This window comes from Budorcas taxicolor, chromosome 4, assembly GCF_023091745.1.
Source record: "Budorcas taxicolor isolate Tak-1 chromosome 4, Takin1.1, whole genome shotgun sequence".
Classification (NCBI taxonomy): domain Eukaryota; kingdom Metazoa; phylum Chordata; class Mammalia; order Artiodactyla; family Bovidae; genus Budorcas; species Budorcas taxicolor.
Window position 1 is genome coordinate 74078681 of NC_068913.1, and position 18143 is coordinate 74096823.

Genomic DNA, 18143 nt, shown 5'->3' on the forward strand with positions numbered 1-18143 from the left:
TTCTGTCTTTCAAAATTCACGAAGAATCATTCACACAGCAGTTTTGAGTAAACTGTTAATATGGAGTAAATTCTTCCCGATCAGATGAAATAAAATTTCCCATATGTTAAGGAGAGTCTCTGTTTTCCTGTACTTAAACTTAAGTAGATTCCTACTTAATGATAAACAATGATGATTAAAATAAATAATAGAACTTAAAAAGATAATTTTGATTATCTCTACTTTAGGAGGCTTCAAAAATTTGTACTGAGGTTCTAAGTTGGTGGTTAGGATGAAACATAAGGATTTTTATGTTTCAGTAGAGGAAAAAAATATGATATTTTAAATAGAAGGTTTTTCAGCCCAATAATTAAATAACAATACTTACCCGACTTCCACAATACTGCAAACAGAACCAAATTATGTGGGCTGCTTTTGGTTTAAATTACATAGCGCCCTTTCCAGAAAACCTTTACATATAGAGGCTTGATTGAAATAGCTGCATAATTTCTGAGCAGAGGCTTTTCTTCTCTGTAATTACATTCCTGTGGTGACTCATACTTTCTTAATTTCTTGATTTTATAATTCAAAGAAGACTATTCCCTTGAAATTTGAAAACCTGGAAGACTCAAAAGCTATTTTTTCAGAAATGTATTATTGTTATTATTATTACTTCTACTGCTACTACAGTTCCTCCCCCTCGAAGTATCATTTTACATAGTTGCTTTTGATCTTACTCCTGCTGGCTCCCATCATGGGGAGTTACTCACATGGCAGTGAAGGAGAAAGGATCCAACATTAGGGATGCGCTGTTCTGGATTCTGTGGCTTACTCAGTGGAGATTTGGGGCTTTTACTCTGACTTGGTAAGCAAATAAGGTGAGGAGGAGGTGTCCCTGGGGAAAAAGAACTAGATATAGCTTTTTGACATAAAAGCCATTTGTGATATAAGCCGGGCCAAGTCCTTGACCTTGAGCAGATCTCAGTAATAATGTTCTTAAGGAAACAAAATAAACTGTTTTCAGGCAAGAGAAATAGCAACAGCAAAGATAATAAATCAGTTGTAAAGACTCCCAGTTCTGTTTCAGTGGTAAAGATTGGCCTAAGTACTTTCTTGAGCTGTTTTGCAGACTTTAAACTCATGTAGGGCTAGCGCTCAGTCATTACATCAAGTGGAAGCTAAGGAAAGATGATGTCGAATTTTCCTGACCCTCATGACTTCTGGCAACTGAAGTGTGGACTCTATTGACTGTTCCTCCAGTTCTTTGCTGAATTTTCTCAAGTCTTTTCATGAATATGCACATACCCTTTACTTGAAACTTCCCAATTTTGCTCTTGGAGAAGACACTGCTTTGGGCAAGGTGTTTTCCTTACTTGTTGCAAGTAATAGATTCTTTATTCTCCAAGCTCTTTGGCTTGGTTGTATCTTTTGGCTTGAGAGCCACCAAGAGAGAGACTAGGTTTGAGGTGACAGGTTTCACCCACTGGCACAGCTAGGTTTCTCTCAAGAGACTGCTTATTTTTGACTTTCTATTTCTCTTTCCTTCATCTGGTAATTTTTTTTTTTTCCCTTCTGAATTTGCTAGTTCAGGTTCCCAAGAGAGGGAACCTGGCTGGCTCTGCTAACAAATGGTGCCACTCTCACTGATGGAGAAGTTGTTGGAGACTGATAGTAAGGTTGGGGGCAATGTTTTGAAAACATCTGGCTGGTACCTCTCCTGTTAGGGGTATGGTCTTGGATAAAGATTAGGATGTGAATGTGCTTTAAAAATTTAAAGACTTTAAAACATTTCATGAGTGTTGTGTCTTGAGGCACCTTACTAAAGGGGACATTTTTTCTCATATGTAGAATTAGAGATAAGTATATTTAAGATGATGTAAATATTTAACAGTTATTAATATATAAGAAGCTGGTGGTTGTTTAGGAGAGATTTCAGAAAAGATTATTTTAGAAAGCTGAAGTATACTTTTTTTTCATTTCTTCTAAACTTCCTTGCCTCTGTTTAATTTTTTTTCTGGGGGAAACATTTTGTTAGATAAAATATCTCACATAACGCATGAGAAATGGCATGGTATAGTAGCAAATCAAAACTCTTTGATATAAAGCTAAAGCAAAGATCATTTCAAAGTTAGGGGCCAAGCAGTTAGCTGTTGGGGAAGGCTGTGGCTGAACAGGAGGTGGGGAGTGGGTGAGGGTAAAAGAATTCCACTTTAGTATGTTAAGCTTGATATGCCTATTAGATATTCAAGCAGAGACATCCAGTAGACAGTTAAATCTCCAGTCTGAGGAAAAAAAGGTCTGAATTGGAAATAAAAAAATTAGATATTGACAGTGTCTTAATACTTAAAGCCATGAGACAGGAAAAGAGCACCAAGGAATATGGAGAGACTGTCTCCTGGGAGTACCTCACTATTCAAACATTGGAGAAGAGAAACAGCAAAGGAAACTAAGAAGAATGTAAGGAATAATAAAAGTTCAAATTAAAATCTTTGTATACAAAAAAGCCAAAGTAAAAAAGGGAAGAATAAGATGTCTTAAAAATAATGGTAGTTTCCTAAACTTGCTGAACTTTATTGGTGGAATTAGCTCTGCTAAGCAAGGGAGTGACAGGTGGATTAGTCAGTTCAGCTTCATATCCTTTTACAAGTACTAGGCTGTGTGTGTGTGTGTGTGTGTGTGTGTGTGTGTGTGTGTGTGTGTATGAGAGAAAGAGAGAGAGACCTAAAAAGTTTTGTTTTTGCCTTAAAATCTATATTAAATCATTCATGCTGGAACGTTGTCAACAATGGTGATTTTCAAGTGATTTACATATTCAAGGTCCTTTTTCATTATCATTTTTTTTTTCTGCAGTGATTTGCTGTCCTCTGAATATGTGGAGAGACACATTGAACATGGAGGGAAGACGGTGGAAGTGAAAGTAGGTAAAATTTTTCTCTTGGGAAAAACTCTGAGAAACTTTTAAGTGCTGATGATAATTTTAATTTTCCATGATGCTTCCAATATACAATTTGGGTTTTTTTATATTTCAGAATTTATCATTAAAATGTGTCACTGGCTTAGGGGAAAACTTAATTATCAGTAAAAGAAGTCTTTACTACAGGAATTGTTGGAGTTATGCTTTGTGGGATTAATATTACTGCAAGTAGTTCTCTTTTAGATTATATCACAGAAAATAATTTCTGAAATTGGCTTTTAAGGTTAGCACTGAGAACAAAGAGGTGAAATCTCGAGTCTAGGGTAGGTGCCTGGCTTTGTATTCATTTGGAAAAATTCATCTGGAAAAATTATGAACTTATTATGTCAACAGGGATGTCCCAGAGAGTTTTAAGTCCCTGGAGACACAAATCTCAGGATACTGGTTCTTGTTGGGTAAACTGAAAAAGATTTCAAACAAAAAAAATTTTTTTTTTTCTGATTTATAAGTAGTAGACCCAAGTTTGATCCTTGGGTCAGGAAGATCCCCTGGAGAAGCAATGGCTACTAACTCCAGTATTCTTGCCTGGAGAATTCCATGGACAAAGGAGCCTGATGGACTACATGTCCAAGGGGTTGCAAAGAGTCAGACACAACTGAGCAGCTAGCGCTTTCCCTTTCATAGGCATAAGAACGTGTTTTTCAGCTGATGATGTTGTCTAAGGTCTATGAGACCAAACATCACCCAAGAGTTTCTTTAGGACCAATGTTTAATATAAAGAGTTTTAGCTAAGTGTTTATTTTCTTCTGAACAGGAGTTTAGGAAATAGAGCTTGTCCTGTTCTTCCATGTGCTGCTTTCCAAACCCAGGGCCTTCCCTCCTCTTATAAAACATGTAAACACTATCCTGACTTTTGTGGTTATTTTTTCCTGACTTTTGCTTATAGGTTTATTACCCAAGTGTGTTCTAGAGTTTAGTCTTACTTAAGTTTTTAAAAACTCTCTTTTATTCCATTGGTTATCGCTTATCTTTCTTTTTATTCTTCCATGCGGTTTATTTGTTGAAGAAGTCAGGTTATTTATCCTATACAGTCTCTCACAGTCAGGGTTTTGCTCTTGATTGTAATTTTATATTTACAGTAAAATAAAATACATTTTAGTGACCTTTCCTTAAGATAAAGATTTGTATTATCTGCAAGGCATTCTATGTCTCATTGAAGGAAGTTTTATTCTGATCAGAGAGGTGCATAATCCTGATTTTAAAGTTCTATTAAACCTTTTTTCCCATCCAAGTTTACAAAGAAAGGTTTTAGGCTGAAAAACATCATAAATACTTTTTCAGTTCAGTTCACTTCAGTCACTCAGTTGTGTCTGACTCTTTGCTACCCCCTGAATTGCAGCATGCCAGGCCTCCCTGTCCATCACCAACTCCCAGAGTTCACTCAGACTTGCGTTCATTGAGTCAGTGATGCCATCCAGCCATCTCATCCTCGGTCATCCCCTTCTTCTCCTGCCCCCAACCCCTCCCAGCATCAAAGTCTTCCAATGAGTCAACTATTCGCATGAGGTGGCCAAAGTACTAGAGCTTCAGCTTTAGCATCATTCCTTCCAAAGAAGTCCCAGGGCTGATCTCCTTCAGAATGGACTGGTTGGATATCCTTGCAGTCAAGGGACTCTCAAGAGTCTTCTCCAACACCATAGTTCAAAAGCATCAATTCCTCAGCACTCAGCCTTCTTCACAGTCCAACTCTCACATCCATACATGACCACTGGAAAAACCATAGCCTTGACTAGATGGACCTTAGTCGGCAAAGTAATGTTTCTGCTTTTGAATATGCTATCTAGGTTGCTCGTAACTTTTCTTCCAAGGAGTAAGTGTCTTTTAATTTCGTGGCGGCAGTCACCATCTGCAGTGATTTTGGAGCCCCCCAAAATAAAGTCTGACACTGTTTCCACTGTTTATCCATCTATTTCCCATGGAGTGATGGGACCAGATGCCATGATCTTCGTTTTCTGAATGTTGAGCTTTAAGCCAACTTTTTCACTCTCCTCTTTCACTTTCATCAAGAGGCTTTTTAGTTTCTCTTCACTTTCTGCCATAAGGGTGTTATTATCTGCATATCTGAGGTTATTGATATTTCTCCTGGCAATCTTGATTCAAGCTTGTGTTTCTTCCAGTCCAGCATTTCGCATGATGTACTCTGCATACAAGTTAAATAAGCAGGGTGACAATATACAGCTTTGATGTACTCCTTTTCCTATTTGGAACCAGTCTGTTTTTCCATGTCCAGGTCTAACTGTTGCTTCCTGACCTGCATACAGATTTCTCAAGAGGCAGGTTAGGTGGTCTGGAATTCCCCTCTCTTTCAGAATTTCCCACACTTTATTGTGATCCACACAGTCAAAGGCTTTGGCATAGTCAATAAAGCAGAAATAGATGTTTTTCTGGAACTCTCCTGCTTTTTCCAAGATCCAGCGGATGTGGGCAATTTGATCTCTAGTTCCTCTGCCTTTTCTAAACCCAGCTTGAACATCAGGAAGTTCACGGTTCACGTATTGCTGAAGTCTGGCTTGGAGAATTTTGAGCACTACTTTACTAGCATGTGAGATGAGTGCAATTGTGCGGTAGTTTGAGCATTATTTGGTATTGCCTTTCTTTGGGATTGGAATGAAAACTGACCTTTTCCAGTCCTGTGGCCACTGCTGAGTTTTCCACATTTGCTGGCATATTGAGTGCAGCACTTTCACAGCATCATCTTTCAGGATTTGAAACAGCTCAACTGGAATTCCATCACCTCCACTAGCTTTGTTTGTAGTGATGCTTTCTAAGGCCCACTTGACTTCACATTCCAAGATGTCTGGCTCTAGATGAGTGATCACACCATCGTGATTATCTGGGTCGTGAAGATCCTTTTTGTACAGTTCTTCTGTGTATTCTTGCCACCTCTGCTTAATATCTTCTGCTTCTGTTAGGTCCATACCATTTCTGTCCTTTATCGAGCCCATCTTTGCATGAAATGTTCCCTTGGTATCTCTAATTTTCTTGAAGAGATCTCTAGTCTTTCCCATTCTGTTCTTTTCCCCTATTTCTTTGCATTGATCACTGAGGAAGGCTTTCTTATCTCTTCTTGCTATTCTTTGGAACTCTGCATTCAGATGCTTATATCTTTCCTTTTCTCCTTTGCTTTTCACTTCTCTTCTTTTCACAGCTATTTGTAAGGCTTCCCCAGACAGCTCTTTTGCTTTTTTGCATTTCTTTTCCATGCGGGTGGTCTTGATCCCTGTCTCCTGTACAATGTCACGAACCTCATTCCATAGTTCATCAGGCACTCTATCTATCAGATCTAGGCCCTTAAATCTATTTCTCACTTCCACTGTATAATCATAAGGGATTTGATTTAGGTCATACCTGAATGGTCTAGTGGTTTTCCCTGCTTTCTTCAATTTAAGTCTGAATTTGATAAAAAGAAATTCATGGTCTGAGCCACAGTCAGCTCCTGGTCTTGTTTTTGTTGACTATATAGAGCTTCTCCATCTTTGGCTGCATCGAATATAATCAGTCTGATTTCGATGTTGACCATCTGATGATGTCCATGTGTAGATTCTTCTCATGTGTTGTTGGAAGAGGGTGTTTGCTATGACCAGTGCATTTTCTTGGCAAAACTCTATTAGTCTTTGCCCTGCTTCATTCTGCATTCCAAGGCCAAATTTGCCTGTTACTCCAGGTGTTTCTTGACTTTCTACTTTTGCATTCCAGTCCCCTATATGAAAAGGACATCTCTTTTGGGTGTTAGTTCTAAAAGGTCTTGTAGGTCTTCATAGAACCGTTCAACTTCAGCTTCTTCAGCGTTACTGGTTGGGGCATACATAGACTTGGATTACTGTGATATTGAATGGTTTGCCTTGGAAATGAACAGAGATCATTCTGTCGTTTTTGAGACTGCATCCAAGCACTTCATTTCGGACTCTTTTGTTGACCATGATGGCTACTCCATTTCTTCTGAGGGATTCCTGCCCTCAGTAGTAGATATAATGGTCATCTGAGTTAAATTCACCCATTCCAGTCCATTTTAGTTCACTGATTCCTAGAATGTCGACGTTCACTCTTGCCATCTCCTGTTTGACCACTTCCAATTTGCCTTGATTCATGGACCTGACATTCCAGGTTCCTATGCAATATTGCTCTTTATAGCATTGGACCTTGCTTCTATCACCAGTCATATCCACAGCTGGGTATTGTTTTTGCTTTGGCTCCATCCCTTCATTCTTTCTGGAGTTATTTCTCCACTGACCTCCAGTAGCATATTGGGCACCTACTGACCTCAGGAGTACCTCTTTCCGTATCCTACCATTTTGCCTTTTCATACTGTTCATGGGGTTCTGTGTTTTTAAATAAAATACATGAATATCATCTTTGGAGAAGGCAATGGCACCCCACTCCAGTACTCTTGCCTGGAAAATCCCATGGATGGAGGAGGCTGGTAGGCTGCAGTCCATAGGGTCGCTAAGAGTCAGACACGACTGAGCGACTTCACTTTCACTTTTCACTTTCATGCATTGGAGAAGGAAATGGCAACCCACTCCAGTATTCTTGCCTAGAGAATCCCAGGGATGGGGGAGCCTGGTGGGCTGCCATCTATGGGGTTGCACAGAGTCGGACACGACTGAAGCGACTTAGCAGCAGTAGCAGAATATCATCTTTCACTGACATTTATTTCCAATTCATTTAAAAATTAAATTTGAAGTTTGTCCCTTAGTTTAGGGAGAACTTCTGTGTGTTTAACATAAACTAATAATGTGAGAGCGAAATCTCAATTAATTAGAATACCCTGGGATTGTAATTTTGTTTTGATTTTGTTAAACTATGGCTCTGGATTTTTATGACAAAGGAAACTGGAGTTGATGAGGAGCAGTGAATAAGTCTAAACCATGCAGTTTGCTGTTTTATTGCTAGCTAGCTTTTTCTGTCTTGAAGCTGAAAGGTGCCAGGATTTGGTTAGTCGAAGTGTCCCATTACATAGGCTCTGGTTCATCAGTATTATAATCATAATAATAGTAATCACTAACATTTATTGCTCATGATGTGACAGTCATATGAATTTATATATGTTCAATTCTCCAAACAGCCTGTGATTATAAAATAACTATTATCCCACTTGACAGGGCACTGAGGTACAGAGAGGTTACATAACTGGCTGAAAGTAACACAGGCAGGAGGGGTAGAGCTGCAGCTTGCATCTAGGTTATCTGTCTCTGGAGCTGACTCTTACACCATGCTATCTACCATATAGTCTACATTTATGTAAAAGATTGAAGGCAAAAGGAGAAGGAAGTGGCAGAGGACAAGATGGTTAGAGAGCATCATTGACTCAATGGACATGAATTTGAGTGAACTCCAGGAGATAGTGAAGGATAAGGGAGGCTGGCGTGCTGCAATCCTTGGGATCATGAAGAGATGGACTCGACTTAGTGACTGAGCAACAACAGCAAATGTAAAATAGGATAGCCATACGAAGTGAAATGTATCTTATTTAGACTTATTAAATGCATATCTCATTTTCTGGAGATTCCTAACAATTGCACCTTTATAATCTTATCTTTAAATTGAAATGGTGGTCTGTGTAATGGGCCTTTAGGTATCCCTCTCAAATTTGGTTATGCATTTGGGTAGCTTTTTGGTAGCATCAGTTGCCTTGGGCAAAAATGGTAAAGACATACTCCTGTATAAGGCCTGTTTTATTTTTCATATCTCAGGAAAATTGCCATAGTAGGAGTTTTAGAACACTAGGAAAGGAATGGTAAATCTTCTGTATTTATGGATGGGGAAGGAAGTAGATTTCCTTGGAGTCAAAAAGTAAAAATAGACGTCTAGGAAGAGATATGATTTGTTATTGTATCATTACCAGTGAATGATAATGACCAGTCACCAGTGTTATTAGTTCTGATAGTATTTGGTGAAGTTATTTGATCTCTAAAGGTAATGATCACAAAGTAATAACTGCTGGGTATCTTTTTTATTAGATCAAATTATTTCTAGACTGAATGTGACCACTCCTAACCTGTCCTTGAGTCAGAATCCTAATCGTTAAGGATGGATATGTAGAGACACCCATTTTCCAGTATTGACTTTTGACTGGCACTTAACTGGTTACTGTCCATCACTTAATTGAATTGAGTGCACTCAGGGGTCATTGTCTCAAAGTCCTAATTGGTTCCATAGTGGCAGTAAGAAGATGGGTAAGAAGGCATTGGAGAGTGGGTCAAGGTTGAAGTCTGGAGATTGGAGAGTGCTGTGTGTTGAAGATCAGGTGTCAGAGGAGAACGTGTTTGCTTAAGGGGTGGGAGAGGTTATTGTGACTAACCCGTTCCAGTATTCTTGTCTGGAAAAAGCCCGTGGACAGAGGAGCCTGGCAGGCTATAGTCATTTGGGGTTATAAAGTCAGACATGACTGAGTGACTGAGCAGAGAGAGGGAACCTTTTACTTTGATGGAATGGTGGTGGAATTTTCCTTTAAAAATATTGTTTAGGCAAACTGAATTGGCCATGGTCATTTCTGGGAACTGAGTATCAGAGAAGTTGATATAGAAGCAAGGAGAAAGCCTGAGTGTTTTTTTACCAGATAGCTTTTCCCCTGCTGGTCACATCCATCTCCCCTCCCTGAGGTTTGGTGGTTTATGAAAGATTTCTAGCTCAGCACAGTATTGTCCCCCAGCAGGAGGCTGTGCTACAAGAAGATTCCCTTTGCATTCAATTTTTAAAGGCAGATTTCCAGCTCAATTCTATTTTCTTTTAAAAAAAGAGAGAGATATACCTTAAAAATCCTGTCTTAATCATTTTGTCTTCCAAAATGACTGTGTCAATGACAGGCAAAAAAAAATACCAGTGGAGGACAGCTATAAGAAATCACTTAGAAAAATTTACATGTGATAACTGTCAGGACAATGGATACCTTCCTGGCTTATGCTAATTTACTAGTGTCTATAAACCTGAAAATCATCCATATAAAATTGCTTGTGATCTTGAATTGTATTCAGGTTTTCTCATATTGTTTTCTAGATTTCTCCATGAGGAACATAATTCTCAATACTTGAGTACTTAAAAACGTGCACAATGTGTTAAAGAAATAATGTTTCTTAAGGTATCTTTTAAGAATTTTTATTTTTACCAAAAAAAACCCCACAAGTGATTATATGGTACTATAAAACATTGTAGACTCCTTTATTAGGAAACAATCATCTCAATTATTACTGACAGGATTTAATTTATTTAAAATGTACATTATAGTTTAGTGACTTCATTCTGCTTCTACTTTTTTTTTAAATGACACCTTTACTTAACATATCCTTTTATGAGATGTAGATTTTTCCCAAACTCGTTGCATATAATTGAATAGTACATAAGTGCTTGAACTGTTTCTTTTTTTAGTCATGGGGAGCACAAAAATAGCTAGTCAACTGCCAAAGTGTCATTACATATATTTATTGCAGCAGAAAAGATGAACAAAGGGACTAGTCTGTTTTTACTTATCCTGCATATCCAGTTTCCTTATTGATTCTCAGAACTGCATTACCATCCAGATCTTGGTTCTTTCTATAGAAGCAAGAAGAGTAAATGATTAAATAGAAAAGAAAAACCAGACCTTGGTGTGCAGTAAATTTTGCTGCACGCCTTAGTACAGAGCCTCCCATACTGCTGTATCAGTGATGAATCTTTTTTTCAAATAGCTTTTAGAATATCTTTGTTTTTGAGGCTGTCTTTGAGATGAAATACAAGCAATAGCCACGGAATCTATACAAAGTAGCCAAGTAATCTATACAAAGGCTATTTAAAATCTCTCTCTCTTTTTATTTTAAGGAGAACAACTCAGCAGCAGTACTTCTTTTCCAAAATGTCTTTCTTATTTACATCTTTTCCTTATGTTACAGAAACAGGCTTTCTATCTTGAATTCTCACTATAGTAGCTTTTCTAGAACTTCTTGGATATGGGAAGAATACTTAGTCACCTAGATAGTAATGAAGTCATATGGCCTATGAAGATGCTTTTATAAAGGAATTTTTTAAATGGATCTATTTATAGTTGTCATGTAAGCTCTTAGGTTTATCACCGTTAATTTCAAATTGAAGTTTCAGGCATTTTCCCTGACTCTGAGGAGATGGGGAGGTATTTGTCCAGTAAAGAAACCCAGTAATCATTTCAAGGCCAGCTGAAGGGCAGACTATCAATTAAAGACCTTTAGTTGGTCCTTGAGGGACTCCTGCTACAATGATAGGAATGTTTGGCAGATGCGACTACCCATATGTTAGAATCTGTATGTATGTGCTTCTGCTGCACTTGCGGGGAGATTTAGGTTAAGGACTCCCAGCACTGAGCTTAAACTCTGAGAGCAGAACCTCTGGTGCAAAGGAAAACTAAAGATGCAGTTGTCATAGGTGAGATGGGCATGCAGGTACCTCACACATGTTATTTTGGCCAGAGAGAACATTTCAGATGTCATAGCTATGGACATAACATTTGTTTACACTACTAAAAAAATAATTTAACCACAAATATGCATATTTTAAAATTAGATGACTTGGAAGCATTTTTTCTCAAGTACATTCCCTAAAAGAGTTTAGCCATGACTTAACATCAATATGACTTGTAATTAAATTAGAATGATTAAAGAAATATTGATCAATATATTTTCCTTATACATAGTAATTAGTTATTAGCTATAGCTAAACTAGTTTTAAACTTTGTTATATTTAATGACTTCGTTAGCTCCTAACAGCTGACATAAAAGATTTTTCTTAGCCTCAGGATATAAGAAGCCTCTAAGAATGATTTCTAAACTTTCTAAAAAGTAAACGTATAAACAGAGTTAATCTTCTAATAATTGATTAGAAATTATTGAGTTGAATTTCAGGGATGGTGTGATTCAATTCCAGGATCTTCTAATTCAGAGATGATTCTGTAATTGCAAATAGGACCAGCACAGGAAACCTCCTCCTTTGGGTCCTGTGGGTTTGAGTGGCTTCCCATTTTTAAATGCTTTCATTTTTAATGGTGAATTATATCAGAAAGAGTGATTCAATTTTCTTGTTACTGTTGAAAGAGGCATGATATTCTCACAGAAGTTTTATGAAGTATTTTAAATGCTGAACAAAAGTGTAACTGGAAAAACTATTTATCTGATGGTTGGTAAAGCAAGTCCTGGGCTTCTGTGGTAGTTCACTGGTAAAGAATCCTCCTGCATTCAATCCCTGGGTCAGGAAGATCCCCTGGAGGAGGAGATGACAACCTACTCCAGTATTCTTGCCTGGAAAATCCCATGGACAGAGGAGCCTGGCGGGCTACAGTTCATGGGGTTGCCAAAGAGTTGAACATGAGTTAATGACTAAACACACACATAGGGTGTCCTAGTGAGCTACTTTCATTGATTGATAATCACCATATGTTACTGTCTTACTGTCCTGTGGAAAGACTATGCTTTTTTTTCTTTTTTTTACTATCTATTAACTCCAAGGCTAGTCTCATCTTAGAGGCGAATAACTGCTGCCAGCAGTTTAATGCTAGTCACTTGGAAGAGTTAACCATGTCTCACAAAGCCAAACTCATTTTGCTTCCTTAAGGCTATGGGTGGCATATTCTCTCTGGCTAAAGAAATGATCACTTTATCAGAATTTAAAAATATGATGATTTGCTATAATGACTTTATATCATTCTCAAAATTTTGTATTTTTGCAAATAATTATTATACCCATAAGTGCTCTAAATTTTACCATCCTGAATTTCCCATTTTGTACAATCTCTACCTCTTTGAATTATGTTGATATTCTCAATGAGATCAATACTGATAACTGCACTGAAGAATAATAAAAGTAGAATTAGTAGTTGCAGTTGGAGAAATAGCAAACATTTGTATGGTACTTACTATGTGCCAGGCACTAGTCTAGTACGTGTTTTACATATTTTAAATCATTTACTCCCTCAGTAGTACCACTGGTATCCTCATTTTGCAGATGAAGAAACTGAGCACATAAAATTTAACTAACTTTCCCTGGAATTTGGAGCCAAGCAGTCTGATGCTGGAATTCATGCTATTATTCACTATAATTTATGCTCTTTATGGAAACCAATAATTACAGTAGCAGAGGAATCAAAATACAGATATTTAAATTACAGCATGTCATTTTACCATTTACAATTATCAATACATCTTCCTTAGCAGATGTTTTAGTAAGCCATGAATTGGAGTTGTAATCGTTTGGTTTGGGTGAGTCTCTTTTCTTCTAAATATAAAATTTCCATTATCCTAAAGAAAAGTAAATGCCTTCTAAGAATGCCCTGTTTTTTCAATCATTTTCTCTTGGGGTTTATTTTTAGTCTTTCTTTGTACTCCTTGGAAATTAGACTGAGTATTGTTCAGTAGAGGGAATTGCTGTGGCTTTTAAACTGTAACCATATGAAATATGTTGCCATCTTGCACATGGCAAACACATGGCTTCGTTCTTATGCCCATCTTATTCTTACATGTATTTTTGTCTGCTGTGGAGGAAATGTAAAGTTTTATGGACAAGAGTAGGGAACCTGAAACGTGTCATCATTCTGCAAAAAAACTAGACAATATTTTGTTGTATCCCTGCCAAGGTGCTTCAAAATGCCCATCCCCTTCATTCCCCAACATACAGACACACACACACATGGAAGAAAGTGAAAGAGCTACACAAATCTCTTAAACAAACTGATAAAATATCTGTTTCTTGATCACATGTAACAATTATTCCAGGTTTGTCTCCTAACTTTACTTTTTATCCACTGTTAGTCATCTATTTAGCATCTTTTTGATGAGCTGGACACTGTGCATTTTCCCCCTGGCAGGCTTATGCAGACATATGTTCCTCTGCCATCTTGTAATCAGTGTGGTTTCAGTGAGGTCTCAGGTTTCATGATTTAATTCTTTTTGTATTATTGGAAAAAAATTCTTTGGGAATTAAGTAAATTTTTCTTTCCCTTGGGACCAAAGCAAGGTTGCTGTAGGTCAGTCATCACGTATAATGCATCAGCTTCCTTAATGGCATTTTAAAGATTGCAACTAGTCTTAACTCTGTAGTGTGAAGAAAATATACTGGCCCATTACCAGTTTATACAGGTCAGGTATCTCATTGCTGGGAATAAGGAGAAATGGACTGTGACAGCTGGTGTCAGCATGAGTTCTGTTTCTAAGCTCTGTAACCTGTTTGAGTAGAAAGTCCTCTTTATTTTCTTTCTGTGTAAAAAATTTTTCAAATAAGTATCTAAATGATTATTTAATCTGTTAATATTCAAGATGTTATCTATAAACTTAAAAAAATGTTCATAAATTTAAAAAATCAAAGTAGCACTAATAGTGTTTCTATATATGAAACCAAGTAACTATTCTATAATAGAATATTTTTCCTGTTTTAATTCTAATTGCAGAACTAATCTTTGTATTATATAATGTCTTATACAGATCTACTTTCAGAAAACTTTGAAATCAGAGTGAACAGTGATTAAGAAGTAATTTGTGGAAATGTTGTTTTTGATCAATTTGAAACTGGTTGGAAGCCAAAAAAAAAAAAAAAGAAAGAAATTGCAAGTTATTCCCTTGGTATTGTCCCAAACTGGTATTATTTTCTTTTTCATTTATAGAAAGTTCTTATTTTCTGGTGAGTAAGTGGCTACTATAAAAATAAGAACAGGTCACAACTAGAAAATTGGCACCTTGGCATTTGGGCTTCCCTGGTGGCTCAGCAGTAAAGAATCCACCTGCCAATGCAGGAGACCCGGCTTTGATCCCTGAGTTGGGAAGATCCCCTGGAGAAGGAAATGGTAACGCACTCCAGTATTCTTGCCTGGGAAATCCCATGGACAGAGGAGCCTGGTGGGCTGCAGTCCATGGGGTGGCAGAGTCAGACACGCTGAGTGACTAGCACACTATGAAATAGAAAAGGAAGGGGTGCCAGTGCATTTGATTATCCCCATAGGAAACTCCTAAAAATTTAGGCAATGTGGAGATTAAGTGAGATTAGACATTTAGACAGAAAAGTTGACATTAGAGATTTCTGGCAGAATATACAGAAGCTCCAGTGGTCAGACACCCCTCTTGTGTTCTCAGCCTTCTTTCATTCAATAGATGTGTATTGAGAGCTTGCCATTGGGTCAGGGAGATAGCTGTGGACAACATATGATATAATTCTTGCCCTTGTAAAGCAGATAGTTTAGTAGAGGTGATAGGCATAGTGAAAGTAACCGCCAGTAGGTCTTTTACAATGTCAGTTATGAGAGTGCCATAAAGAGAGGTTTCTATTGTTCTGAGAGCGTAGGAGACCTAATCTAATCTGGTTGGTTAGGGGAGACTTCCTTGAGGAAATGAGATTAACTTTGAAGTTTAAATGATAAGTAATAGGAGGTGAAATGGGAAGGGAACAGTGAAATTAGTATGTACAAAGGCCCAGAGGCCTTGATGTGCAGGACCTTGGTGTGTGAGAGGAAGAGGAAGAAACCAGAGAGGGTGGGCAGAAGAAGAGATGGAGACAGTTGTACAAGAGAGACAGAACCTACACTGTTGGTGAGCATGTTAATTGGTGCAGCCACTATTGAGGTCCCTCAAATAACTAAAAATAGAGCTGCCTAATAATGCAACAATCCCACTTGTAAGTATATTTTCTGATAAAATGATAATTTGAAAAGATAACATTCATCCGTATGTTCATAGCAGCACTATTCACAATAGCCAAGACACGGAAACAACTTAAATGTCCATCAACAGATGAATGAATAAAGAAAATATGGCATATATATATATGTGACTGTTAATTGCTCTTGGAGATCCCATAGAATGTAGCCCGCCAGGCTCCTCTGTCCATGGAATTCTCCAGGCAAGATTACTGGAGTGGGTTACCATTCTCTTCTCCAGGGCATCTTCCTGACTGAGGTATCAAACCTGGGTCTGTATTGCAGGAATATTACATAACCATAAAAAAGACTGAAATAATGCCATTTACAGCAACATGGATAGACCTAGAGATTATCATACTAAGTCAAGTAAGCCAGACAAAGACAAATATTATATGACATCATTTATATGTGGAATCTAAAATATGACACAAAAGAACTTGTCTACGAAACAGAAACAGATAGACATGGAGAATAGATCTGTGGTTGCCAAGGAGGGGGTTGGTTAGGAGAAGGAAGGATTGGCATTTTGGGATTAGCAGATGCAAACTACTACATGTAGGATATATAAATAACAGGATATATAGCACAGAAACTATATTCAACATTCTATAATAACCCTTAATGGAAAAGAATATGAGAAATTCTTAATTATTCAATTACATATATATTATAATTGAATCACTTTTCTGTACAAGAGAAATTAACATAACATTGTAAGTCAACTGTGCTTCAATAAAATTAATTTAAAAAAAAAATAGAGGGAAGGTAGGAGTATAATATTTGAGCAGAGCCTCAACCCAAACAATCAAGTATGACCTAATGGAAACAAGACCAAGTCTGCCTTTGGACTTCATGTATTGATTATTTTATGCCTGTGTTTTCTCTTCTCTTCATATTCTCAAAAGCTGGAAGTGCACCTCTAAATGTCTTTAGAAGGCAGAGTGGTTTTTTGGGTAATTCTGAGTGGGGTCAATAGGTAGTCCACTTAGCAATTTGACTTTTCAGACAAAGTAAGTGCTGTCTTCTTGAGATCATGTTACATTTCTGACTTTTAAAAAAAATGATTATTTTTTTCTCCACTAGTATTAATAAATGAAACTAATCACTTCATTTGTTCCTAAATATAGGATAGATCTGTAGTTTGGAGGCAGTAAAACTTAGAGACTGAGGCTATATTTAGAGATGCATGCATGCTGAGTCACTTCAGTTGTGTCCGACTCTGTGTAACCTGACCCTGTGGACAGTAACTTGCCAGGCTTCTCTGTCCATGGGATTCTCCAGGCAAGAAATACTAAAATGGGTTCCATGCCCTCCTTCAGGGGATCTTCCTGACCTAGGGGTTGAACTTGAGTCTCTTATGTCTCCTGCATTAGCAGGCAAGTTCTTTACCACTAGCACCACCTGGAAAGTGAAAGTCGCTCAGTTGTGACCAGCTCTTTGTGACCCCATGCAGTTCATGGAATTCTCCAGGTCAGAATACTGTAGTGGGTTAGCTATTTCCTTCTCCAGGGAATCTTCCCAACTAAGGGGTAAAACCCAGGTCTCCCACATTGCAGGTCCATTCTTTACCAGCTGAGCCACCAGGGAAGCCCAAGAATACAGGAGTGGGTAGCCTATCCCTTCTCTAGAAGGTCTACCCGACTCAGGAATTGAACCGGGATTTCTTGCATTGCAGGAGGATTCTTTACCAACTGAGCTACCAGGGAAGCCCATCGCCACCTGGAAGGCCCTCTATTTAGAGATAGATAGACCTACATTCATATCCTGATAAGCCAATTAATTTTCATGTGGCCTTGGACAAGTTAATTATTTCTTCCCTGGTTCATTTTTTCCTCACCTGTTAAATGAGAAAGACAGACATGTAGCTCAGAGCTTTGGTTATGGGAAATGCTCCATGTTGAAATTGTTATTGAGGTAAAGTGGAAATTTGAAAAGAATTTCTGGATAGGTCTTTGGTGCCCTCCACTCATTTTCACTGCTGGTTTCTGATTCTGCTCGTGATGCAGGGAGCATATCACAATCACCAACAGCACTTCTTTATGCCCTGCTCTGTAAGAAGGCAATCTTCTATGCCCTAGATTATACATTCTATGAGAAGTTACTCCAAGAGCAAACTCCCAGGGGAGCTTGGACTGCATACCTAGCTCTTGGCATAATGTATGGACCTCAAAGACAATAAATATATGTTGAACAACAACAACAAAAAAATAAGTGAATGAAGTAAGTCACACGTTAGGAAATTGGGTAATTTCTCCTGTTTACCCAACAGTATGTGGGGAGAAGTTCAATTTGGACGAATCTGGGAGAGCAGATTATTCCCCCTGCTGTGAAAAGATGCAGTGAATATAAACAGGAAAAATGAAGGGCTTCCATCTGCTCACCTGATGCTAAGGTCATCCTGTGTACTGATTATATTCATGTGCTGTCTTTGGAAGGTATTTTAGAGTCACTTCTAAATTACTTTTAAATTTCAAGTCATGAAATACCAGCAATTGACCTATGATAAAAATTTCAGTAACTTTGAAATGTTTCAAACATATTAGAAGTTATATAAAATATGGTAACAGA

At 37.8% G+C, this 18143-nt stretch overlaps 1 protein-coding gene across 1 annotated transcript in view; it reads left to right on the top strand.

The window, feature by feature from the left end:
- The window catches only part of ADAM22 (ADAM metallopeptidase domain 22), a 229574-nt gene that overhangs the window by 114288 nt on the left and 97143 nt on the right, over positions 1-18143 (top strand). The window contains exon 4 of the mRNA XM_052638378.1: positions 2830-2896. Coding sequence (XP_052494338.1) covers positions 2830-2896 — 67 coding nt within the window. The remainder of the gene's footprint in view (positions 1-2829; positions 2897-18143) is intronic.